This window comes from Podarcis liolepis (genome assembly GCF_965112155.1).
Source record: "Podarcis liolepis genome assembly, chromosome: 2".
Classification (NCBI taxonomy): Eukaryota; Metazoa; Chordata; class Lepidosauria; order Squamata; family Lacertidae; genus Podarcis; species Podarcis liolepis.
Window position 1 is genome coordinate 112,533,564 of NC_139555.1, and position 27,490 is coordinate 112,561,053.

The 27,490-nt window shown below is 46.8% G+C and overlaps 2 protein-coding genes across 2 annotated transcripts in view; one reads left to right on the plus strand and one right to left on the minus strand.

The window, feature by feature from the left end:
* Positions 1-16,666, minus strand: part of LOC310701800 (macrophage mannose receptor 1-like) — a 210,937-nt gene extending 194,271 nt beyond the window's left edge. The window contains exon 1 of the transcript XR_014523107.1: positions 16,598-16,666. The gene's annotated coding sequence lies outside the window, so the exon portion shown is untranslated. The remainder of the gene's footprint in view (positions 1-16,597) is intronic.
* On the plus strand, positions 26-27,418 carry LOC310699270 (uncharacterized protein). Its single transcript, XM_083486892.1, has 15 exons — positions 26-575; positions 3,534-3,629; positions 5,422-5,652; positions 6,772-6,794; positions 7,840-7,955; positions 9,156-9,188; positions 9,423-9,938; positions 14,333-14,877; positions 18,372-18,461; positions 19,676-19,906; positions 21,716-21,738; positions 22,129-22,244; positions 22,856-22,882; positions 24,057-24,083; positions 25,184-27,418. Exons 1-15 carry the CDS (start codon positions 159-161, stop codon positions 25,726-25,728), a joined length of 3,036 nt encoding a protein of 1,011 aa, XP_083343018.1. The 5' UTR covers positions 26-158; the 3' UTR covers positions 25,729-27,418.
* The last annotated feature ends 72 nt before the right edge of the window (positions 27,419-27,490 follow it).

Genomic DNA, 27,490 nt, shown 5'->3' on the forward strand with positions numbered 1-27,490 from the left:
CGTGATGATCGGGCAAAAGAAAGCTTTTGAAGCTCTCGAACGATCGACCAGGAGGGAGAGAACATGCCAGTCGGGCATGTGTCTCTACCAGGGTCCTACTTGAGTGTAGGCTGAACTCCTGACACTATTTCCCTCTCTTTTCCAGGAAGAGAACCACCATGGCCGCTGAGAACCTGAGGAAGAGGCTTCAGGAGGAGGTGACTTGCTGCATTTGCCTCGACTTCTTCACTGATCCTGTTACCTTAGAGTGCGAGCACAGCTTCTGCTCCACCTGCATTGCCCAGTGCCGGGGGGAATCTTCTTCCAGCGCCCTCTGCCCTCTGTGTAAAAGGGCCATCCGGGCAACGAAGTCCAAGCCGAACAAGCAGCTGGGCAACTTTGCTGAGATAGCCAAGCAGCTGAGAGATCAGGAGAAGGAGGAGGCTGAAGGGAGGCGGTTCTGCGGGAGACACGGGGAGCCCCTGAAACTCTTCTGCAAGGATGACCAAGTCCCCATCTGTGTGGTGTGTGACTGGTCCAAGGAGCACAAAGGACATGAAGTGGTTCCCAAGGAGGAGGCTGCCCAAGAGTACAGGGTAGGTTAAGGTTACCAGATTTTTTTCAATGAATCCGGGGACACTTTTCTTTTCTTCTTCTTTTTTTTTTAAAAAATATTTTTATTAAACAATTTCAGCATAACAAATTATCAGTCCAAATAATCAATTACATTATTTTACCCCCTTCTCTCCCCCCCCACCTCAGCTCCCCTCTCTGGTTTCTTTGCACATATTGTTCTCTGCATGTTATAAAATTGTACATATCCTTGCCTTATCTATCATGTGTTCAACTAATAAATTTGTGGATGTTTATTCAAAACCTGCCAAGGAGTCCAGATCATTTTGTTGTCTTTTTAGGCAATTTGTAAAGAGTTCCCATTCTTTCTTGAAGTCACAATTTTCCTTATCACGCAGTTTGTATGTCAATTTGGCCAATCCCGCATAGCTCATCCATTTTTCTTGCCACTGCTCTTTCGTTGGGATTTCCTCATTTTTCCATCCTTGTGCTAACAAGACTCTTGCTGCTGTTGTAGCATACATAAATAAGTTCTTCATTTTTCTTGGCAGGTCTTGTCCTACAATCTCTAACAAAAATACTTCTGCTTTTTTAAAAAAAATGTCATGTTAAACATTTTTTTCTATTCATTATATATCATTTCCCAATTTTTTTTGACTTCTCTACATTCCCACCACATATGATAAAAAGTGCCTTCTTTTTCTTTACATTTCCAACATATGTTTGACCCAGTTTTGTACATTTTTGCTATTTGTACTGGTGTGATGTACCATCTGTACCTCATTTTCATATAATTTTCTTTCAAAAGAGAACGTTCTGTAAATTTCAGATCTACCTTCCACAATTTTCCCCAGTCCTCAAATTGTATATTGTGTCCTATATCTTGTGCAATCCGGGGACACTTTTCAACTTCCTACTAAACAGATGGATTTTGTCAGGGGACTGATTTGTAAATCCGGGAACTGTCCCCAGGAAACGGGGACTTCTGGTAACCTTAGGGTAGGTGGGACACTGCTTCAGGGAGCTGTAAACAGGGCACGCTTTGTGTTTGTGGACAGGCAGTAAAATTGGAACGCTCTTTGGAGAGTAGCAGTGGAGAGGTTTGCCATTGCCCCGGTTCCAAACAGTCCTGAGTATGTTCAGGGACATCAATTGGTGACTGACTGTCACAGACTGGCTCTATACAGAGGAAGGTTGTAAGAGGAACCAGCTGGGGAATCCCTAAGCAGGCACGTTCAACAGGTAGATCACTGGCTCCCCCCAGAGAAGCTCAACAACTTTGTCTCCCCTAAAAAAAGCTCAACACATTAGCCCTGCACCCCTAAAAAATGGGCCTTCCTCTTCCCTAAAGAAAGCCCAACAACTTTGACCTGAACCCCAAAATAGGGGGTAGATTGCTTCCAGCTTTTAACTCTGTGAGTAGAGTGCAGTCTCTTGTGAGCTGGCCACCCCTGCCCTAAGGGGAGAAGGATCAGAGCTTGGGAATGGCGATGTGACAACCGTGAGTGGTCACAGGAAGCAGACTGGAATGAGGAGGTGTCAGAAGCTGGAGGGGAAACAGGGCTTAGTGGGCAGGGAGAGTCTGTGGCAGATAATGTCCAGAATCAGAGGCAGGAGCGGAGGGGGACAGAAGGCAGAGAATGAGGCAGGCTGCTGAAAAGTCACAAGTGTCTCCCCCTCCTGCTGCGACAAGCTCCCCTTCTCTCCCAGAACCAGAAGAGGGCTGAAATGAGCATAGCAGTGGAAGGCTGCAGGCAGGCACAGTCTCTGATTGCTTGGGGAAAGCCCTGTAGAGGAGGGGACTTAGACAGCTGTGGGAGGTGGGCACTTTCAGTCTCGGCAATTGATCCATGGGGCAAGACCTACTGGGGATGAGCTGCTGGGCTCATTAGACCTGACACTCAGCCAAGTTGGTGCATCGAGTGAAATAGATTCAGGGGTGAGGAAATTGGGGCTCCCTCCAGGTGTTACTGAACTACAACTCCCATCAGCCCCTGCCATTACGGCCAGTGGTCAGGGAGGATACAAGCTGTAGCTGAACAATGTTTGTAGGACTGAAAATTAGCCGCTCCTGAAGTAAAGCCCCAGAAGGAAATTGGGAAGCAAGGAGCAAAGTGAATGGAGCTTCCATTGAAACAGTAGTGACTTTTTTCTTTCTTTTCCCCCCTATAATTTTTATTAAATTTCTGTTTTACATTTTAGAATATTTATTTAAACAACCTCAAAATATCAATGACTTCCCTTCTCTTTCCATGGTTCATTTTACAAAACATAAATCCATGCATATTTTATATACAGTGGTACCTCAGGTTAAGTACTTAATTCATTCCAGAGGTCCGTACTTAACCTGAAACTGTTCTTAACCTGAAGCACCACTTTAGCTAATGGGGCCTCCTGCTGCTGCTGCACCGCTGGAGCACAATTTCTGTTCTCATCCTGAAGCAAGTACTTAGCCCGAAGTAATATTTCTGGATTAGCGGAGTCTGTAACCTGAAGCATATGTAACCTGAGGTACCACTGTAAACCAAACCATTCAGTAGTCCATTATTACATCCATCAGAACTTATTTACACTGTTGAATTTATCTTAAAGCTGCCAACGTTTTCAAATAAACACAATTTTCCTCCATATATTCAGTAAACATTTCCCAATCTTCTTTAAACGTATGTTCTTCTTGTTCTCTTATTCTATATGTTAGGTCTGCAAGTTGTGCATAATCCATCAGCTTAAGTTGTCATTCTTCTTTAGTTGGGACCTCGCTCGATTTCCATTTTTTGGCTAATGAAACACGGGCCGCAGTAGTGGCATACGTAAATAACCTTTTTTTGACACCTGGGAATTTCAATCTGAATTGCCCCCAACCCAAAGGACTCTGTTTGTTTTTGGAAAAGCACTTTTAAACATTTTTTTTCAATTCTTTATGGAACAATAGTGACTTTTTTCAAACCTGCTCTAACACGATTTCTTGCCCTCCTCTCCAGGATCACGTCTGCAGCTTACTGGAAGTGATGAGGAAGCAGAGAGAAGAGATACTGGTGCATATATTGAATACAGAAAAGGAAAGCCAAGACCTGCTTGTACGTGTCTCTTTCCACCAGGAACTTGTGGAACTATTATTTTAAGCACCGCGTGCCACCAGGAGTTGCCTAGTGTATCCTGAGCTCTCAGAAAGCCCTCTGGGGATGCTCTGACTTCCTAGAATGCCCTAGAAAGCTATTGTGCCTTGGGAGCATAGCTGAATGTTGTGGTTCCCTAAAGGTGGCTCACGTACCACAGTGCGATCCGTAAATGGATTTTTTGGGGTGGTGAGAGGGCAGGAGGGAAGACCAACAAGGCATGCCACCCCGATCTCTTGGAAGACAAGACAGGATGGAAAATGTTGTAAATACAGTGGTACCTCTGGTTGCGAACAGGATCCGTTCCGGAGGCCCGTTCGCAACATGAAAAGCCCGCAACCTGAAGCGCTGTATCTGCACAGGTGCGCAGCGTGATTTGGTGCTTGTGTGCATGTGCAAAGTGTGATTTAGCGCTTCTGTGCGAGTGGCGAAACCCGGAAGTAACCCTGTCCGGTACTTCTGGGTCGCTGCGGGACGCAACCTGAAAAAACGTATCATGAAACAAACGTAACATGACGTATGACTGTAGATGTCTGATTTTGCTTTATATTTTTATTATTACCTTCATACCCCAGGTTTCCTCCAAGAAAACTCAGGGTGGCATATTTGCCATAGCTGTCAACCGTCCCTTATTTGGTGGGAAACTCCCTTATTCCAGCGCCGTGTCCCGCTGCTGTCCCTTATTGATGATGTCCCTTAAATTTCCCGGGTTTCATGCTCGCCCGGCTCGGGAGGGAAGCAGCGGCTCGGGGTCCTCCACCGCGAGAGAGAGAGCGTGCTGGCGCCATCGTCCTGGCGCAAGAAGTTCCATCGGCCCTTCCCCGCTGTGAGAGAGGGGGTGAGGGAGATAGACTCTCGCCCATGCCGCCCACGAGCCCGGAGGCGGCAGCGGTGGTGGCAGCTGAGGAGGCGGCCTGAGGGAGGAGGAAGAGGAGGGGATGGGGAGGGACGCAGAAGGCCAATACGTTTCTGAGCACAATTCAAAGTGTTGGTGTTGACCTTTAAAGCCCTAAACGGCCTCGGCCCAGTATACCTGAAGGAGTGTCTCCACCCCCATTGTTCTGCCCGGACACTGAGGTCCAGCGCTGAGGGCCTCCTGGCAGTTCCCTCATTGCGAGAAGCAAAGCTACAGGGAACCAGGCAGAGGGCCTTCTCGGTAGTGGTGCCCGCCCTGTGGAACGCCCTTCCAGCAGATGTCAAAGCGATAAACAACTACCTGACATTCAGAAGACATCTTAAGGCAGCCCTGTTCAGGGAAGTTTTTAATGTATGACATATTAGTGTACTTTTGGTTTTTGTGGAAGCCGCCCAGAGTGGCTGGGGAAACCCAGCCAGATGGGCGGGGTACAAATAATAAATTATTATTATTATATTCAGCGGCCGCCGCAGCGTCACAACTACCTCATGCCGGATTGACAGCATCTGTCAATCCTACCAATGTATGTAACTCTTTACAACAGCAAAATCCCTTATTTTGGCTGCTGATCCCTTATTTTCGAGGCTGCTAGTCCCTTATTTTCAAAGCTGTAAGTTGACAGCTATGCATATTTGCATTTCTCCCCCCCTCCCCATTTTCTCCCAACAGCCTTGTGAGGTAGGTTAGGCTGAGAGACAGTGGCTGGCCCAAGGGCAGCCAGTGAGCATTATGGCTGAGTGGGGTGGGTGGGATTTGAACCCTCGTCCCTCAGGTCCCCTAGTCAAGCTCTCTAACCACCACACCACACCGGCTCTCCCCTCTCTCCACCTGCTGCAGAAACGGATAGAATCTGAGCGGGAGAAAATGACGGCGGGGGTCAAGCAGCTGTACCACATTATCAAAAAGCAACTGGGCTTCATTGTGGCACAGATGGAGTGGGCCAAGAAGGAGATTGTGACGAAGAGGGACGAGCAAATGGCCAAACTCTCCCAGGACCTCTCCTCTCTGGGCAGCAGCATCCAAGAGATGGAGCAGACATCTCGGCTGCCTGTGAGTGACTTCCTACAGGTAAGATGGCTGACTGCATTTTCCCTGTACAGTCGTACCGCAGAAGTCGAATAGAATCCATTCCAGAAGTCCGTTCGACTTCCAAAGCGCGGCTTCTGAATGGCTGCAGGAAGCTTCTGTAGCCAATCGGAAGCCCTGTTTGACGTTCAGTGGAACACCCACTTCCGGTTTTCGGTCGTTTGGGAGCCGGAACGTTCAGCTCCCAAGGCGTTCGGGAGCCGAGGCACGATTATAGTGTTGTACTGTGGTACCTCAGGTTACATACGCTTCAGGTTACAGACTCCGCTAACCCAGAAATAGTGCTTCAGGTTAAGAACTTTGCTTCAGGATGAGAACAGAAATTGGGCTCCGGCAGCGTGGCGACAGCAGGAGGCCCCATTAGCTAAAGTGGTACCTCAGGTTAAGAACAGTTTCAGGTTAAGGACGGACCTCCGGAACGAATTAAGTACTTAACCTGAGGTACCACTGTATACAGAATAAAGCTGGGGGAAGAAGTAGTCGTGGGGAGGGGAGATTGCCCCCCCCCCTTTAACCTTTTCCAACTCAACAATATCCTTTTATGAGTTGAGGCAACCAGAACTTTATACGGGACTCCAAATGCAGTCATACCACAGATTTATGTGAGGCATGGGTAGGCAAACTAAGGCCCGGGGGCCAGATCCGGCCCAATCGCCTTCTAAATTGGGCCCGTGGATGGTCCGGGAATCTACATGAATAGAATGTGTGCTTTTATTTAAAATGCATCTCTGGGTTATTTGTGGGGCCTACCTGGTGTTTTTACATGAGTAGAATGCATGCTTTTATTTAAAAATTCATCTCTGGGTTATCAGTGAGGCATAGGAATTTGTTCATTTTCCCCCCTTCAAAATATAGTCCAGCCCTCCACAAGGTCTGAGGGACAGTGGGCCCGGCCCCTTGCTGAAAAAGTCTGCTGACCCCTGGTATAAGGGCATGCATTAGGATATTAGCCATATTTTGTTTTTCCCCCAACGATCCTTAGCTAGAATTTTAAAAAGCCCAGTGCATCCTTACCCCAGGGGGCGTTCATGTTCTGTGGGGGTCTCCTTAGCAGCCTGCAGCAGGGCACTCAGTTCCCTCTTCTCCCTCTCCCCACTCTAGGACGTTGCAGGCACCTTGCAAAGGTAAGTGGGACCCCTTATTTCAGTTTCACATTTGGTTAATCTTGGGAGGCCTCACACAATAGGGGAAGTTGCTGCTGCAGCGCCATTTAACCTGTTCCTTCCCCAGTTGTTTTTGTACCTGGCTCAGCTCTTCCAAAGGACCACCCAGCTTTGCACAGGGAAGAAGGTGGTGGTGAAGGAATCTCCTCTTCCTTTTAATGTCACTTGTCGAAGGTCAGTCAGCTTGTCCTTAAAGAGGCAGCACTTCCTATGAGAGGTGGATGATCTGTTGGACTATTCTTGGGATGAACTTATTGGCAAAACCTATTTGGTGTTTCACAACTTTCTGACTAGTTGCAGGACCTTAGCCAGACCTAGCAGAGTAAATGCAGAATCCACGGAAGCAATTGGTGACTTGGCTGCAGACAGGATAGACGAAGCAGGAACCAGGAACTTGTAGTTAGGTGTTTATTATATACAGTGGACTATTTACAGGAACACAGATATTTAGCTAGCTCTCTCTGACACAACTCACAACTACTACACTGACACAGAACTCTGAACACTGAACCAACACATTCCAGTTAGTAGGCCATTAATTATCACTCCCTTGAGAGAGCTTGACCAATCAGGGAGCTGTCTCCATGTCTCTGTTATCACCAGGAAGACTTACTCCTTCAGATTGCCTTCTGGCTGTCTGCCAAACCTTAATTGACTCTGTGTGAGTAGCTGCACGTACAGTTTCCCAACAGAACTTTATATAGTCTTGAAGCCCAGCTGCTTATTATGGTGTCTTCTTCTCCACTAAGCAGCCCGCAAGGCAGGAAGGGTGGAGTGTGACCTACAGTACAAAAATGACCCAAATTGTGCCAGTTTTCTGTCCCTGTGGGACAGGCTTATTGGTGTTCACCTTCCTTCCTTCCTTCCTTCCTTCCTTCCTTCCTTCCTTCCTTCCTTCCTTCCTTCCTTTTTCTGTCCTTTTCTCTTTTTTCCTGCCACTGTGATTATTAATCTGTCCAGATAAAGGGATAAATCATTATTATAGGCTCTTTTTCTCTTTCTCCAGGAGCAAGGAGGTCAAGTTTAAAAACGTAGCCACTTTCCCTCCAAAACTAAAATGGAAAACTTGGGAGTTTTGGGACGTCACTGCCATTTTGCAGAAGTTCACAGAGAAATTCAAAGGTATCGGAAGGGTATGGGGTGGGGAATCGACTGCCAGGCAAAGGGGGAAGGGTGGAATTGGCATGGGGACGAGGCTTTGTAGGAGATTCTCTCAGATGCAGGGGAGCTCAGGCAACAGTGAGGAGGCCATCTTTTATTTCTCTCAGGAACCCAGCTTCCTGCATCTGGAAGTAACTGCTTCATAGGGTATTGTTGCCTTGCAGCAGAGGAGCACAGAGAATGCCTAAGGAAGTTTGGATTCTTCTCTCCTGTCAGCCCCTCGATGAAAGAAAGAAAGCCCTGCATTGTCAGCTAGGAACCTGGAAATGGCAGAGTTATAAAGCCATAGAGAAGAGGAGAAGCCTGGAGAAGAGGAGGTTAAGGGGTGATATGATAGCCATGTTCAAATATATAAAAGGATGTCACATAGAGGAGGGAGAAAGGTTGTTTTCTGCTGCTCCAGAGAAGCGGACACGGAGCAATGGATCCAAACTACAAGAAAGAAGATTCCACCTAAACATTAGGAAGAACTTCCTGACAGTAAGAGGTGTTCGACAGTGGAATTGGCTGCCAAGGAGTGTGGTGGAGTCTCCTACTTTGGAGGTCTTTAAGCAGAGGCTTGACAACCATATGTCAGGAGTGCTCTGATGGTGTTTCCTGCTTGGCAGGGGGTTGGACTTGATGGCCCTTGTGGTCTCTTCCAACTCTAGGATTCTATGATTCTATGATTCTAACACACACATACACCTTAACCAGACTCGAATTGAAGGTGACTGGATTTCATGGGCAAGCCAGGATCCATCCTATAGACTTTTGGTGTTGGAAGGCACCCAAAAGCACTGTTCAGTTGAATATTTATTTATTCACTTAATTTCCTTTAGGAATAGCTTCTCATGAAGCTTCCCAAAGCAATTTCACAAGAAAAACATATACAGACTGGTTTATCCACACCTCCTCTTCTTCTGCCGCTTCCGTCACCCTCCTGGGGGGAAAACGACTCTTTTAGTGCTCAATCGGAGCTAACAGGAATTTGGGTTTTCCCCAGATTGCCAAAATCTACTGGTACCACATTCCCGATAGGTGGTCCTGCAACTTTTGATTAAAAGCCCTCTTAACAAAAGGGGGGGGGGGAGTCTATCGGTTACTGGTTTTTACACATGGGGTGGTTTTCTGTTCATTTGAAGCACTCCTTTGATCTCACCCCCCCATTTTCTTCTACAGGCAATCTGATATCTGGATATTCACTGCGTAAAGGTAAATTTCAGGCAGGAAAAGGTGGTGTTGAGGTACTTCTCAATAGATGACCACCTATTTCTTTGTTCACTCACTTTAAATCCAGGGTGGGAAGCTGGATCGAGAAGTAGCCACAGAGTGTTTGTTGTGGGGGAGGAAGGGAAAGGAGAATGTTAGCCGCTTTGAGACTCCTTCCGGTAGTGATAAAGCGGGATATCAAATCCAAACTCTTCCTCTTCTTCTCTTCTTCCGCAGCGAAAGTGTCTCTGAACCCAGCCACAGCTCATCCTCGGCTCGTCGTATCCGAGGACCTGAGAAGTTTGGCGCTGGCAGAAAGGCCGCAGGCCCTTCCTCCCGGCGCTGGCCGATTTGAGCGCTGGCCGTGCGCTCAGTGCCGGGAGTCCTTCAGCTCCGGCAGAAGCTACTGGGAAGTCGAAGTGAGGAACGAGGGCGCCTGGGCTCTGGGCATCTCAAAACCGCTTGTGACGGTCAGGAAAGATGCACAGCCTTCCCCAGAAGCCGGCGTCTGGGCTATTGGGAGGTGGGAGGGTCAGTACAGGGCTGTTGTCCCACCGCATTACCCTTTCCTGTATCCGAGCAGGGAGCCCCAAAGAATACGAGTGGCCCTGAATCTGGATGCTCAGCAGGTGGCTTTTTTTGATGCTGAGGCGGCAAGCCTTCTCCACACTTTCTCCTTAGCCGAATCCTCGTCCGACACCTTCTGCCCCTTCTTTTGGATCTGGAAAAAATCCCATCTCCAACTCTGCCCGTGAGAAAGGCGTGCAGCCTCTCTTCTTGATCTATTTTATGCTCTTTCCCTCCGGCTGCTCCCAATGCAAACTTAACAACAAACCTCCAAACCAAAAGGCTGGATATTCTTCCACACTCTAAGGTTCTGTTTTTTCACAAAACAGAAGCTGCCTCTCTTTGAAATCGGTGTAAATGCTTTTTAATGTTTGATTTTACCTTACAGAATGAGCAGCCTTGGAGGTTTCTTTAGAACCATGGAAGTTTTATATATATATTCTTAACACACAAATAAAAAGAATAAAGGGTCGTTACTCCCAAGGTGGCCTGAGCTTTATTTGTTGTGGAAAGTCCAGGATCTGAACCATCTGTTGCTGCTTTTCTGTAGCTAAACGTTTTTGACTGTAAGAGCTGCTTGACAGTGGAGCGGTCTCCCTTGGGAGGTTGTGTGTTCTCCTCCTTTAGCAGTTTTTAAGCAGAGGTTAGATGGCCGTCCGCCCTGGATGCTTTAGCTGAGATTCCTGTATTGCAGGGGCTTGGACTAGAGGACCCTAGGAGATCTCTTCGAACTCAACAATTCTGTGATTTTACAGTGGTGCCTCGCAAGACGAAAAAAATCCGTTCCGCGAGTCTCTTCGTCTTGCGGTTTTTTCGTCTTGCAAAGCAAGCCCATTAGCACCTTAGCGGATTAGCGCTATTAGCGGATTAGCGGGCTTAGCGGATCCGCTGATAAGCGGATTAGCGGATCAGCTGTTAAGCGGCTTAGCAGATCAGCTGTTAAGCGGCTTAGCAGATCAGCTGTTAAGCGGCTTAGCGGCTTAGGATCAGCTGATAAGCGGCTTAGCGGCTTGGGAAAAGGGGGGAGGGGGGAAAACCGCAGGAACTCGCAAGACATTTTCGTCTTGCGAAGCAAGCCCATAGAAAATTCGTTTTGCGAAGCACCTCCGAAACAGAAAACCCTTTCGTCTAGCGGGTTTTCCGTCTTGCAAGGCATTCGTCTTGCGGGGCACCACTGTATTATTCCTGGTGGGTAGATCCCTGGTGGGTAGATCCTTGGCGTATTTTCATGAAATTGCAAAAAAATAAATAAATAGGAGTGTTGGAACTCTGAGCCACATCTGCAACTTGTTTTTTGCATGCAAGCAATGATGGCTGTCAACGGCAACAAAGGATTCTTTGCAACGAAGCTCCCCTATATTTTGCTGTTTCTTTGGAAACGAAAGGTGAACGCATTTCTCCAGTGTGGTAGCGCAGCACTTTCAGAGCTGTGGAGGTAAGGGGATAAGCCACTGTGGCTAGTAGCCTCTGATAGCAATCACCACATATATTTTTTCCATTTGTCTTTTTAAGCCATCCAGGTTAGTGACCAACGCTGGGGAATGCCGTACTTTAACCATGCACAGTACGAAGAAGTACCGTATTTTTCCGTGTATAAGACGTGGGATTTTTTATTAAGAAACATTGTTACAAATTTGGGGTCGTCTTATAGATGGGTAGTGCATAGGGGGGATGGGCGATTGTCATAGCCGTTTCCCTTTTTTTTTAAGGGAAATTCCCTTATACCGAATAGGATTCCTTGCAAGAAAAGGGAAAAGCTGACAGCTATGGTGATTGTTGACAGCCGCGAGTAGGAAATACACAACGGTGATTGGGCGGGTGATTGGTGTATGCGCCAAGGGAATGTTGTTGCAGCAATTGGGCAGGCGATTTGTGGCTGCAGGCGGCGATCGGGCAGATGATTGTTGACTTCTGTGAGGCGGGTGATTGGCAGCTGCGTTGAGGCAGGTGAATGATTGCCAGCAATCCCCCCCACCCCCCCAAAAAGGTGAACAACTCTGGGCAACCTTTCCTTTTTTTTAATAAAAAATTTATTCATTTTTCTTTTTCATTCATTACATACATCTCAAATTCTTAACATTTACTATGTATTCCTTCCCCCCTCCCTTCCTAGGCTTCCCCCAACACCCGCTTCTGGTTTGTTTCTCCTTTCACCCACTTTGCTTTTTGGGAGAAAAGCAATGACAAACCTAGACAGCAGCATCTTAAAAAGCAGAGACATCACCTTGCCAACAAAGGTCCGTATAGTTAAAGCTATGGTTTTCCCAGTCGTGATGTATGGAAGTGAGAGCTGGACCATCAAGAAGGCTGATCGCCAAAGAATTGATGCTTTTGAATTATTGTGCTGGAGGAGTCTCTTGAGAGTCCCATGGACTGCAAGAAGATCAAACCTCTCCATTCTGAAGGAAATCAGCCCTGAGTGCTCACTGGAAGGACAGATCCTGAAGCTGAGGCTCCAATACTTTGGCCACCTCATAATAAAATTTATTATTAACAATATATAAATGGTGACTCGGAATGGGGAAAGGTAAATATATCATGTAGGTGCAGACATCAAACATGGCACCCAAAAATGGGGTAAGGGGACAAGGAGAGCCCACCGGATCAGGCCAAAGGACCAGCCTGTCCACCTTTCCATTTTCTTATTTGCCAATCAGATGCCAATGGAACGTGTGCAGCCAGGACCTGAGTACAATAGCCAGTTTTCGCACTTGCAGCTGGCGACCACCTCTGGCAACTGAATGCAGCGCACAGCCATCAAGGCTGGTAGCTTTATAGACAGCTTTATCCAATAACCCCTATTCAAACCTTCCAAGCTGATAGCCATCACAGGCAATCCTTGTTTTGCACAGGGGTCACGTTCCGGACCCCACCACGCATGGCAGTGGAAGACATGTAAGCCTGTTATGTCCCTCTCCGTGGCATCTTTACAACACTTTGGGGCTGCTTCCAGGTTTGGCGCCATGTGTGATTGTGCATCATTCGGTAATTGGTTGTTACCTGTGCTACATCTTTTGGTAGTGGATGCTCATAGTTTAACTGTGCTGTATGAAGAAATACTCTTTTGCCTGACCTGGCCCTGTGAGTTAAACCACAGAGCCTAGGACTTGCCGATCAGAAGGTCAGCAGTTCGAATCCCTGCTCCAGTTGCTTGGTCCCAGCCAATGCAATTCTGGGGTGCATCAATAGGAGTATAGCATCTAGATCAAGGGAAGTAATAGTGCCACTGTATTCTGCTCTGGTCAGACCTCACCTGGAGTACTGTGTCCAGTTCTGGGCACCACAGTTCAAGAAGGACACGGACAAACTGGAACGTGTCCAGAGGAGGTCAACCAAAATGGTCAAAGGCCTGGAAAAGATGCCTTATGAGGAACGGCTAAGGGAGCTGGGCATGTTTAGCCTGGAGAAGAGGAGGTTAAGGGGTGATATGATAGCCATGTTCAAATATATAAAAGGATGTCACATAGAGGAGGGAGAAAGGTTGTTTTCTGCTGCTCCACAGAAGCAGACACGGAGCAATGGATTCAAACTAGAAGAAAGAAGATTCCACCTAAACATTAGGAAGAACTTCCTGACAGTAAGAGCTGTTTGACAGTGGAATTTGCTGCCCAGGAGTGTGGTGGAGTCTCCTACTTTGGAGGTCTTTAAGCAGAGGCTTGACAACCATATGTCAGGAGTGCTCTGATGGTGTTTCCTGCTTGGCAGGGGGTTGGACTCGATGGCCCTTGTGGTCTCTTCCAACTCTATGATTCTATGATTCTAGCAGTTCGAAAGCACAAAGTGCAAGTAGATAACTAGGTACCGCTCTGGCAGGAAGGTAAACGGCGTTTCCGTGCGCTGCTCTGGTTCGCCAGAAGTGTCTTAGTCATGCTGGCCACATGTCCCGGAAGCTGTACGCCGGCTCCCTCGGCCAATAAAGCGAGATGAGCGCCGCAACCCAAGAGTCAGTCACGACTGGACCTAATGGTCAGGGATCCCTTTACCTTTAATCCTCTAATGTTCTGCTTCATTTGATCCCCATGAGTTCCAGTATTATTGTTTCCATTTATTAAATTTGTACCTCGCCCTTCTTCCGAAGACCTCAAGGCGGCTCGCAGCGTGTTCAACACGCCTGATTTTGCACACACATTTCATTTCCCCATCACTCACGCCTTTCTTTCCAACCTAAAAAGGCCCAGATGTTGCCATGCCCCTCCTAGGGGGAGTTGTCCCAGCTCCATTATCATTTTGATTGCCCCAAACTATCCCTGTACCTTGAGCACAGAGCGCCCTACGTCAGGTGCTGTCACGTGTACGCATATATACTGACGAACACACAAACACGTGCACACAGCTCCTTGGGGATCGCAGCAGATCGGGTGGGCGGGGAGGGGATATAATGTACACCCCCATCTGTCGTCGTCCCCCCAATAAATAAATTAATTGCTAGGATCTGGTGGGTGGCAGGAAATATTCCAGGGAGCCACTCCTAGTTTAAATGAACCTAAGAAAAGATAATGGCTGTTTCTGGAGGAAAGAGATCTACCCCTCCCTCGTAGCCCAGGCCACCCATCTGACAGCAGCAAAAACATCCGGCTAAGGCACACCCCTCGGCCCATTGCCGCTCCTCGCTCAGCCAGTCCCGGAGGAGATTCCGGGAAACGGACTGCAAAGTCATTGCATTTGCGATCAGAAGCGAGAGCTGTCCTTCTTCCCGGGCGAGGCAGCCATGGACCACCCCGGGGGTCCCATCCAGGCGCTGTGCCTGGAAGCGACCTGCTCCATCTGCCTGGAGTTCTTCAAGGACCCGGTGATCCTCGACTGCGGGCACAATTTCTGCCAGGGCTGCCTGGCCCAGTGCTGCGAGGAGGGGGGCAAAAGCGTCTCCTGCCCCCAGTGTAGGGAAGCCGTCCCGAGAGAAAGCCCCCGGCCCAACTGGCAGCTGGCCAGCATGACAGAAATACTCCGGAAGTTGGAGGAAGAAGGGAGCGGGGCAGAAGCCAAGGAGGGGGGTTTGTGCCACAAGCACCGGGAGCCCCTGAAGCTCTTTTGCAAGGAGGATCGGGTCCCCATCTGCGTGGTGTGCGACAAATCCGAGGAGCACCGAGACCACCGGGTGATTCCCATAGAAGAGGTGACCCAGCAGGTAAGAAATCCCTGCTGTGGGGCATTATGGGGCAGTGACTTTGTTTTTCTTGGGGTGGATCTGTGCGGGAAACCACCCGGATCGTAAAGTGGTAGGGGACCTCAAAGGTCATCCATCCCAGCCCGCGGCTGCTGCTGCAGGAAATCCACGCCTACAACTTCCCTGATAGGTGGGCATGCAGTTCCTGTCCTCTGGAGCAGCTTTCCCTGAACTGGTGCACGCCAGGGGTTTGGGACTACACCTCCCAGCAGTTCCAGCCAGTCAGGGATGATGGGAGGTGCAGTGCATCTGGAGGGTGTCAGGGTGGCTGCTGTGGCAGGACAGGAAGCAAGTTTGCTCCATCATCTACGTGGCAGGGCTTCGGATATCAGAAGGAGGCTGCCCTATTGCCTCGTCACCAGCTCTTCTCTAGGCTGAACATATCCCTCTCTGTGCTTATATTTATTTTATCACCTTGGCACTCCAATAAGTTGAAGAAACTGCAGTGGTTCAGAGTTCAGAGTGGTTTAGCAGTCCATACCTCTTCATAGGGGGCGCTGGGAATTGTAGCTCTGGGAGCGGAATAGGGGGTCTCTTGACAACTCACAGTACCCTGTAACAAACTACATCTCCCAGAGTTCTCTGGGGGGAAGCCATGCCTGTTTAAAGAGGTATCACATTGCTTTGACATGTATGCTGTCGATAGCTGTGCTCCAGCAGGGCTCTTACGGCGTTTGTCAACATTGCTATATTCATCATCAGCTTTTTAATAGTAATAATAATAATAATAATAATTTATTATTATTTATACTCCGCCCATCTGGGTGGACTTCCCCAGCCACTCTGGGCGGCTTACAACAAAATATTAAAATACAGTAATGCATCAAACATTAAAAGCTTCCCTAAACAGGGCTACCTTCAGATGTCTTCTAAAAGTCTGGTAGTTGTTCTTCTCTTTGACATCTGGTGGGAGGGTGTTCCACAGGGTGGGTGTCACTACCGAGAAGGCCCTCTGCCTGGTTCCCTGTAACTTGGCTTCTTGCAGCGAGGGAACCGCCAGAAGACGGTTCAAATTTGCAGATGACACCAAACTGGGAGGGGTGGCTAACACCCCAGAGGACAGGATCACACTTCAAAACGACCTTGACAGATTAGAGAACTGGGCCAAAACAAACAAGATGAATTTTAACAGGGAGAAATGTAAAGTATTGCACTTGGGCAAAAAAATGAGAGGCACAAATACAAGATGGGTGACACCTGGCTTGAGAGCAGTACACGTGAAAAGGATCTAGGAGTCTTGGTTGACCACAAACTTGACATGAGCCAACAGTGTGACGCGGCAGCTAAAAAAGCCAATGCAATTCTTGGCTGCATCAATAGGAGTATAGCATCTAGATCAAGGGAAGTAATAGTGCCACTGTATTCTGCTCTGGTCAGACCTCACCTGGAGTACTGTGTCCAGTTCTGGGCACCACAATTCAAGAAGGACACTGACAAACTGGAACGTGTCCAGAGGAGGGCAACCAAAATGGTCAAAGGCCTGGAAACGATGCCTTATGAGGAACGGCTAAGGGAGCTGGGCATGTTTAGCCTGGAGAAGAGGAGGTTAAGGGGTGATATGATAGCCATGTTCAAATATATAAAAGGATGTCACATAGAGGAGGGAGAAAGGTTGTTTTCTGCTGCTCCAGAGAAGCGGACACGGAGCAATGGATTCAAACTACAAGAAAGAAGATTCCACCTAAACATTAGGAAGAACTTCCTGACAGTAAGAGCTGTTCGACAGTGGAATTTGCTGCCAAGGAGTGTGGTGGAGTCTCCTACTTTGGAGGTCTTTAAGCAGAGGCTTGACAACCATATGTCAGGAGTGCTCTGATGGTGTTTCCTGCTTGGCAGGGGGTTGGACTCGATGGCCCTTGTGGTCTCTTCCAACTCTATGATTCTATGATTCTATGATTCTAAGACCCTCGGTGCTGGACCTCAGTGTCTGGGCAGAACGATGGGGGTGGAGACTCTCCTTCAGATATACTGGACTGAGGCCGTTTAGGGCTTTAAAGGTCAGCACCAACACTTTGAATTGTGCTCAGAAACGTACATTCAGTACACCACACTTCTGTTTGCAGCACAGTCCTACACAGATCTACTCAGAGGTAAGTCCCACTGGTTTCAATGGGGATCACTCCCAGATAAATGAATACAAGACTACAGCTTTATTCTCCTTTTTCCTGGAAGAATTTGTATTGCTTCATTGGGCTCAGTTTGTGGTTATAATCTAAGAGCTCGTGCCGTTTTCCTTCCACTCACAAACTTTGGTTGAAGGTGTTCTCTTATATAGTTCTTCAAAAGAAAAAAGAGAGAAATCTTCAGGTGTCCACCCCTGAAAAGAAACACCCCTCTCTTTTTTGCTTATTTCCCCCCATATTTTCTCCTCTCTCGTTTACTCAGTTGTTGTTGTTGTTGTTGTTTTTAATGCATTTTTATTAAAGATTTTCTTGGTTTACAAAAGTATGTGCAATCTCTCTCTCTCTCTCTCTCTCTCTCTCTCTCTCTCTGTAACATTTTTTACAGATCAGTTTCATTTGTTGAGACATTAGGAAGAAGAGGGGGAGGGGGGAAAGGTGAGTGGGGGTGGGGTCGGGTTGCGAAGTTTCTGTTATAACTTAATATATATGGGGTTTCATGTCGCATGTGCCGGTTCTCTGCTGTTCACTTGTGTTCCTTTGGTGGTGAGAGAGAGGTTAGGGTTGGCCTAGGTTGTGGTTGTTTGTTTGTGATTGGCTGTGGTGATCTTTGTTTTCATGTGTGAGTGAGGTGGGTGGCTGTTTTGGATCAGGTTAGCCGTACGTATTGATTTGTAGGCTGTTGGTGGATTTTTGTCATTGTCTTGTTGGGCTGTGTGTGTGATAAAGGGGAGCCATACCGGGGGTGAAGGCATCTTCTTCTACTTGTCCCCGTGTCAGTTTCAGTTTATTGGTTAGTTTTTCTAGCAAGACTGTTTCCCATACTATTTGGTACCATTGGTCCATTCTTACTCCTGACAGGTCTCTCCAGTGTCTGGTTATGATGTTTCTGGCTGCTGAAAGTAGGTGGGTTATGAGTTCTTTGTGGTGTAAATGGGCATTGTTGTCTTGGAAGATGTTTAGTGGGGCCAATTCTGGGATGATTTCTAATACTCATTTGTGAACATTGAAATGAGCAAAGGTTCAGCGTTACGCTAGTTGTTGTAATAAATACATAGCTGCACATTGTGCCTGGGTCTCCAGTTAAGTGTGGCACAAAACATGCAACTTGAAAATAAAATGCTGACCATACCTTCTTAAATACCCATTTGAGCAGAGAAGACATGAAAGGCCCACATCGCGAAAGAGGTCCCTGATTTATCCAAGGCGAAATATGGAGGACAGGTCGCTAGTCCTGCAGCCGTATCAAACATGGCTTTCAAAGGAAATGAATCAGTGGCATCAATAATTCTCCATATAAACTTTCTTTCTTTTCTTTTCTTTCTCCTTCTCGAGGAAAAGGCTGAGCTGAAGTGTTTGGAAAAAGAGAGAGAAATTCTTGCGGATCAGAAACTAGCTGAAGAACAGAGAAGCAAAGAATGCCTGGTAAGTGCTTATTCTTAAGGTTCAACCTTCCCCAAGCTAGAGCAGATGTTTTGGACTACAACTCCCATCAACCCCAGTCTGCGTGGCCAGGGGTCAGGGATTATGGCAGATGTTGTGTGTGTGTGTGTGTGTGTGTGTGTGTGTGTGTGTGTGTGTGTAATCTCCATATGGAGGACAAGGACAGATTGTAGTCTTTGGGGATGGGTGTTGCGTACAAGACTCCTCATGCCCCCCAAAGACATCTCAGCCTGGTGTTCCCAGGCTGGCCTCTAGCTGAAGAGTCAAGTGTTGACTGCGAGCCATTGGCACATTTGCAGGCATCTTTGTAACGCAGAGTTGGTCTGCCGATGGGCCTGGTGCCAGAAGCCTGTTCCCCATAGAGCACATCCTTGAAGATGTTGCCATCTTCCATTCTGTAGACATGACCAAGTCAGCGTAGACATCACTAAGACAGGAGTACAAAAATGCTGGGGATGTAGGCTTGGGAGAGCACATCTTTGTCTGGAATTCCATCCTGCCCTGCCATGCTCAAAATCAGGGGTAGGCAACCTAAGGCCCGGGGGCCAGATGCGGCCCAATCGCCTTCTCAATCTGGCCCATGGATGGTCCAAGAATCGGCGTGTTTTTACATGAGTAGAATGTGTGCTTTTATTTAAAATGCGTCTCTGGGTTATTTGTGGGGTACAATGGTACCTCAGGTAACATACGCTTCAGGTTACATATGCTTCAGGTTACAGACTCTGCTAACCCAGAAATAGTGCTTCAGATTAAGAACTTTGCTTCAGGATGAGAACAGAAATCATGCTCTGGCGGCGCGGCAGCAGCAGGAGGCCCCATTAGCTAAAGTGGTGCTTCAGGTTAAGAACAGTTTCAGGTTAAGAACGGACCTCCGGAACGAATTAAGTACTTAACCCAAAGTACCACTGTATAGGAATTCGTTCATTTCCCCCAAAAAATATGGTCCGGCCCACCACATGGTCTGAGGGACGGTGGACCAGCCCATGCCCAAAAAGGTTGCTGACCCCTGCTCAAAATCTTCCTGACAGAGCACATGTGGAAGACCTTGAGATGTTTCTCCTACGTCACTTGGGAATCACAGGCAGGGAGAGGGTTGGCACCTTCTTCTCTTCAGGAGTTATACACCTGCATTTGGGAACCAGCCCTCCATGGTTACGGCCCATCGCTGACAATTTCCGTGTTTCCCTCCCCGCCAGACGGAATTAGAAATGGAGAAGCAGAGAGTCGTGTCTGCCTTTGAGCGAATGTACAACTTCCTGGAAGAAATGGAGCTCCTCAGGCTGGCCAAGCTCGAAGGCCTGAAGAAAGAGATAGAAGTGATCCAGAAGGGAAACCTCACCAGACTCACAGAAGAGATTTCCCATCTCAGCAACCTGATCACTGAAGTGGAGAGGAACTGCCAGCAGCCAGAAAATGAATTTCCACAGGTGAGGCTGGGTTTGCCTCCAGAGGTACACAATAGAAACATCTTTTCATTTTGCCCCCATTGGATAAGACCAGATCATTTCCACCTTCGTTCTTCAAATGACACATATACTCACTTCTGTTACCCACATATGATTTCCTTGATTATTTTTTCTCCCCCCCTTCTTCTGTTAAATTGTGCCTTTATAGTGCTTGTTTATAGCACCATTTATTGTTGTTGTTTAGTCGTTTAGTCGTGTCCGATTCTTTGTGACCCCACGGACCAGAGCACGCCAGGCACTCCTGTCTTCCACTGCCTCCTGCAGTTTGGTCAGACTCATGCTGGTAGCTTCGAGAACACTGTCCAACCATCTCGTCCTCTGTCGTCCCCTTCTCCTTGTGCCCTCCATCTTTCCCAACATCAGGGTCTTTTCCAGGGAGTCTTCTCTTCTCATGAGGTGGCCAAAGTATTGGAGCCTCAGCTTCACGATCTGTCCTTCCAGTGGGCACTCGGGGCTGATATCCTTCAGAATGGAGAGGTTTGATCTTCTTGCAGTCCATGGGACTCTCAAGAGTCTCCTCCAGCACCATAATTCAAAAGCATCAATTCTTCGGCGAACGGCCTTCTTTATGGTCCAGCTCTCACTTCCATACATCACTACTGGGAAAACCATAGCTTTAACTATACGGACCTTTGTTGGCAAGGTGATGTCTCTACTTTTTAAGATGCTGTCTAGCTTAGTCATTGTTTTTCTCCCAAGAAACAGGCGTCTTTTAATTTCGTGACTGCTGTCACCATCTGCACTGATCATGGAGCCCAAGAAAGTAAAATCTCTCACTGCCTCCATTTCTTCTCCTTCTATTTGCCAGGAGGTGATGGGACCAGTGGCCATGATCTTATTTTTTTTTTATGTTGAGCTTCAGACCATATTTTGCGCTCTCCTCTTTCACCCTCCTTAAGAGGTTATTTAATTCCTCCTCACTTTCTGCCATCAAGGTTGTGTCATCTGCATATCAGAGGTTGTTAATATTTCTTCCGGCAATCTTAATTCCGGCTAGGGATTCATCCAGCCCAGCCTTTCGCATAATGAATTCTGAATATAAGTTAAATAAGCAGGGAGACAATATACAGCCTTGTCGTACTCCTTTCCCAATTTTGAACCAATCAGTTGTTCCATATCCAGTTCTAACTGTAGCTTCTTGTCCCACAGTCAAAGGCTTTTGCATGATCAATGAAGCAGAAGTAGATGTCTTTCTGGAACTCTCTAGCTTTCTCCATAATCCAGCGCATGTTTGCAATTTGGTCTTTGGTTCCTCTGCCCCTTTGAAAATCCAGCTTGCACTTCTGGGAGTTCTCAAGGGTTCTGCTTTTAAACAATCGTAGGGAACTTTCAAAAAAAAATTTAAGGTGGGGGGGGAAACTGAAGTGGGGAGATTTGGAGCACAGCGCTTCATGATATCACAAACACTCAGCTGTTCAGTGCTCTGCACACAACCACTTCTGCTTCCAGCTGGCAGAATTAGCACACACAGCCCAAGCATGATACTCAAGAGAAGACTGTTCACATGACAAGTGATCCCAGGGAAGATTCATTCCTGCTTTTTACAAACCAAGATAAAAAGGCCATTCCCAACTCCCTTTACAAGAAAGGGGAACTCTTCTTGAATCATAAGATTAGAAATAAAGTTGACACAAACGTGGGGAGTGGCAGTTCCATTTTCAAGGTGGAAGGAAAAAACATTAATTCCCAGCAGAATAACAAGCAATCCAGCCTGTGTTGTGTTTGTGCAGCTGAACAGAACTCTTTCTCCCCTTCTTCCCATGCTGTCAGGACATCAAAAAGGTTTTGAGCAGGTAAGTGGCACTTTCTCACTCCTTGAGTCATAGAATCATAGAGTTGGAAGGGACCCCGAGGGTCATCTAGTCCAACCCCCTGAAATGCAGGAATCTTTTGCCTGAAATTAATAAGAGTCTCGTGCTTTACCAACCTGAAAAAGGGCTCCCTGACTCTGTTCTGCACCCTGGGATTTCTAGCAACAGGGATATCTCCACGGGGCTCTTAGGAATCTGTGAACCATTTTGTGGGACGTGTCTGGTGGAGAAGATGTCTCCTTAGGTTTCAGAGGAGCTCCATATGGGATGAACCAGGGAATGGATCCGTCTCCTCAGGATAGCTCTCCTCAGAGGAGTTTGCCTGGGCAGAGGCCATGGCAGACTTCTCCGTTTTGCCTGCTTCCGCTGCAGATATGAGAAAGGGCAAGTGAGACAGCTGGTGGACCTTTCTCCAGGACTGGAAGAGAAGTTCAGGATTTACTCTCAGACGAATTCCGCTCTGGAAGAAGCTATGGAGAAATATAAAGGTATTGGTGGTAGTCACGGGATCTGAGGGGAGGGGGCTGGGTATAGACCTTTGAGAGGCTACCAGCTCTGGGATATGAGGAAAGAGAGGCCCTTGATGAAGTGCTTCTCCTGTGATTCCTCCAGATGTCTGAACTGGTGTCCCAATAAATATTGTCCCCTTCCGTTCCATCCCACTTTGGTGGATCTTTTGATGAGCTTGCATTAAAGGCAAGCTGGTTGCTTTCCTCACAAAATAATCTGTGGGCATCAGGGTGGAAGAATCTCGTCTCCCACCATCCATATCTGTTTCTGAGGAGAATGTAGCTTGATGCCATTGCTCTCTTGAGAGGCACCTGGCGGGGCAAGAAAGAGCCTGTGGCAACTTAAAGATCAAAAGATATATTTATTATGGCGTACAATTTTGTGGTTCTTCAGTCCATGAAAGCTTCGGCCAGAATAAATAAATGGGTTGGTCTGCAAGGTGCCACAGGACTCCTTCAACGTTTTACTTAATTTTGTGTAAGTGAGTTTTCAGTTCTTTTTTTCTTTCTCTCTCGCATGACTTTACACATTGCTATCTACAGTATATGGTGGTCTGAGTAAATTTGTCATCCTTTTCTCCACATGGCAGAATCTCTGGAGGAAGCAGTAAACAAAGGTAGTTTTCTGGGAATGTACGGGAAGGGAAATTTTGATGGGAGACGGTGCTTGAGATAGAGGTTGCTTCCACACTAGAACGTGGGCTGTGGTTCTCCTTTTCCAAAAGTGAAATTATAATTTGTTCTTCATGACCTGTTCTATAAAGCTTATACAAAAATAACTCCTGTTCAGCAAAGGTTCCTTGCAACATGAATTAGAAGTTTTCTCTTTGCAAGTTCTGCTTATTTTTTTGTTGCCTACTGATTAGTGTGGCTGGGAGATCAGAGATTAATTGTTTATTAGTTGGCTTCTGTTACTCATAAAGTAGTTGTTTTAGAGATCCAGATTCCATGCACTATTTTTTCTGTTTCTGTTTTGATAGAGAAATAGCACTGTTTCATTGAGAACGGGTGAGAGGGAGAGAGAAGGAAAAGTCTTAAGACCCCTACAGAGAAGAAAAATTCGGGGGCATTTAATCACTAATCCTACAAACACCCTGAACCAGAAACAATAAAACAAGGAGAAGAGGAATCTTTTAATTAAAGTTACACTAGTCTTTGAAAGCCTCAAAAGTGCTCTGTCTGTCCAGACTCTTTTATCATAAAAATGATCATAAAAAACCAATGAAAAATTGGGTGTACAGCAAAGAAAACACGGGAATCCAACAATTTAGCAACAATGACAGATTCTCCTTAAAGACAAAGTGAACAAAGGATAGTAATTTAAGAAACAGGAAAAAAGATCTAGTGTAGAAACAACCAGGGTTAAATGGTTGCCCTCTCTGATCATGGAAACCACATCTGAGAATTCAAAAACAACAACAATTAACTAAATGCAGTTGTAATTGAAATTTGAATGTGATCAGTTTAGTGTGAAATTATAATTTGTTCTTCATAACCTGTTCTATAAAGCTTATACAAAAATAACTCCTGTTCAGCAAAGGTTCCTTGCAACATGAATTAGAAGTTTTCTCTTTGCAAGTTCTGCTTATTTTTTTGTTGCCTACTGATTAGTGTGGCTGGGAGATCAGAGATTAATTGTTTATTAGCTGGCTTCTGTTACTCATCAAGTAGTTGTTTTAGAGATCCAGATTCCATGCACTATTTTTTCTGTTTCTTGAAACATTAAATGACAGACCACTCTATGTATGATGGTGTCTGATTTAATTTGTCTCTCTTTCCCCTGCACAACAGAGTCTCTGAATCAAGACTTGTACAAAGGTAACTATATGCATAGAACTAAAAATAAAATAAAATAAAAGTGGGAAACTTTTGATGGGGGATGGAGACTCAGCAGCAGCCCCACATTGAAGTATTTAATTGAGTTGTGTCAGGTCAGGGCTGGGGCCCTCCAGGCGCTGTCAGACTCCAACTCCCACCAGCCCCAGCCAGCATCATCAATGCTAGGGTGTGATCGGAGTTGTAGTCCAAAACATGGAAGGCATCAGGTTGGAGAATGATATCCTCCAGAGCTTTCAGATGCCCCAGCCAGCATGACTGTAAAGACTGGCGGAAGTCCTACAAATCTCCTTGGAGGGCACCAGGTTGTCAAAGTCTGGTCTGGAGAAAGGAGACAATATGAGAAGTAGGGGTGGGGAGGACCACAGGCCCCGGTGGCCAAAGCAGGCCTCAAGGCCTCTCTTATCTGGCCCCCTCCAGACTCTCCCTAGGCAAACACCTATCACTGGCCTTCCCTGAGTGTGTTTGTCTGGCTAGAAGGTGTCCGTCAACTGCGGCAATGCCTCTTGCATGCCTAGATGAAGATGTGTGTGTGGAGGCCTTTGGTTTTTGCATGGCTGGAATGTCACCTAGTGTGGAGGTCAGAGTTGCATCTGCTGACCCGCCCACTTTCCCATTTGACCCCGCCCACCACTGGCCTCTGGAAGGTTGCCCAGGATGAAATGTGGCCCTCGGAAGCTGAAAAAGCTTCCCCCAGATCCGATCTAGCCTCTGAGACTAGTCTTTCCAAGGATTTAATACATCCTGCTCTTCTATCTATCATCTATCATCCATCTATCTATCTATCTATCTATCTATCTATCTATCTATCTTATATCTATCATCTATCTATCTATCATCATCTATCTATCTATCTATCTATCTATCTATCTATCTATCTATCTATCTATCATCTATCTATCTCTATCTCTATTATCTATCTATCTATCTATCTATCTATCTATCTATATCTATCTATCTATCTATCTATCTATCTATCTATCATCTATCAACATCTATCTATCATCTATCTATCTATCTATCTATCTATCTATCTATCTATCTATCTATCTATCTATCATCATCTACCTTCCCCTCTGCAGTGAATTTCACTCTGGATCCGGACACCGCAAACCCCTTCCTCATCCTTTCTGAGGACCTGAAGAGCGTGAGAAGAGGGAGTCGATACCAATCCGTGCCCGACAACCCCGAGAGATTCGACATCATGATGAGCGTGCTGGGCCGCGAGAGATTTGCTTCGGGGAGACACTGGTGGGAGGTGGAGGTGGAGGAAAATTTGGGCCGGTGGGCCGTGGGGATTGCGAGAGAGTCTGTGAGGAGGAAGGGGCAGGTCCGCATAAGCCCGGACGAGGGGTTCTGGGCTGTGGGGAAGTCGTTCCACAACAGCCACGACTTAACCTCCCCGTGCCAAATTCTGGCTTTCACATCCCCAAAGCCAACTCCCTTGATCTTGAGGCGTAACAAGCTCAGGAAGATCCGAGTGTCCCTCAGCTACGAAGAGGGTCATGTGGAGTTCTTCGACGTTGATTCGGACGACCTGATCTTCGCTTTCCAGCTGGTCTCGTTCTCTGGGGAGAAGATCCTCCCCTTTTTCCGGGTGTGGAGAGGGGTCAGGTTGAAGTGCTGAATTCTAAGGGCGAATCCTCCCCCATCTCAGCTACAATAACTTCCACCATCCTGAAAGGAGGTGACGTTCTAGCGCTTTCTCTACACCCAGGCAAGGAGCTTACGGTCTTAGCGGCTTCCCAGCAGTAATGGTGTCTCCCAGTCCTAGATCTTAACTTCCATCGGCGATGAGAGAAAACAGAATCAGTGTAAAAACATAAACGAAACAGGTGGGATTAGAGACTCCCTACACTGGGCATGGGGAACCAGTGGCCTTCCAGAGAGTGCTGGGCTCCAGCTTCCTTCAGCCCCAATTAGCATGGCGGATGGTGAGGGATTATGGGAGTTGTAGTCCCAACAACTGGAGGGTCAGAACCTCCCCAATCCTGCCCTACAGCTTCAGTCCTGGTTGTTATTTAAAACCTTTTCTTCCCCGAGTTATATATTTTTGGCAGGGCCTTTAGAAGACACACCAAAGGGGAAAAAGTTCAGCTATGGTGGACTTCTGTTTATTAATGATTCCACTTTTCTACCATAAGGTAGCTTGTATGGGATTTGTAGTAGTCGCCCACAGATCAGGTGCAGAGCTGCTTGATTTCAACTCGTGCCCTTCAGTTACTGCAGCTCCATCGACTGAATCTTGCCATTCAGGAGTCAAAGCAGGGAAACTTGGTCCTGCCTCTGGAGAGGGGAGGTACATCTGCCTCAACCTAAGATGGGGAATCTTGATTCCCATCAGCCCTTGTATTGCAAATCAGGCTTTGTAGGAGTCCAATGACATTGAGTTCCCCTATTCCCTGCTAGGAATTGAACTGCAACTGGAAACCAGAAGTGATGAGTGTGGGTGAAGCTTTTTGATAATATCTCTTTGGGGCCAGGTAATGTGCTAAGCTTTCTGGAGGCCATTTTTGTTCTGATGGCAAGTTAGACAGGAGCCCTTTGTGAGCATTGACAAGAGGACAAGGCATAGAGATCAAGCCAATTAGGTGATGGTAGCTTTTTCCTCCCCCCCCCCAATAAATTTTTATTATTCTCTTTACACAATCATTCTTACAATACAATACATTAATCAACATATAAACATTTTTGCTCTGCCGAGCTTGCAATTTCCCTCCTTCCCTTCAGCCGGTATCCCTTATCAAATCCAATCGCGTATTTTAACCTTTTACTTCTTATCTGCATTGTAGGAGTTATATCAGTCCTGCTAGTGTCTTTAAAGTTTTACAGTTATCCTTTAAGTACCGTATTTTTTGCTCTATAAGACTCACTTTTTCCCTCCTAAAAAGTAAGGGGAAATATGTGTGTATCTTATGGAGCGAATGCAGGCTGCGCAGCTATCACAGAAGCCAGAACAGCAAGAGGGATCGCTGCTTTCACTGCGCAGCGATCCCTCTTGCTGTTCTGGCTTCTGAGATTCAGAATATTTTTTTTCTTGTTTTCCTCCTCCAAAAACTAGGTGCGTCTTATGGTCTGGTGCATCTTATAGAGCGAAAAATATGGTATACAATAAATTTACTCCCATAGCTTTTTCCATAGCGCAGGGAATGTGGAGACATTTCCATCTTTAAAATCAGAGGTACCTCTGTCTTTGAGATGGACCTTAATTTGCAGACATCTTCTATTTGTGCTGTTTTCTCCTGCGTATCACTGGCATGTTGTTTACAGTGCCATGTCCTGTAGCATAACATAAATAAAAATCAGCTTGGCAAACACTTCTGACAATCATAGGCTTTTTTCGCACTCTGGTTATGCTTATTGGGGGGGGGGAGAGACTGGAAGCTACG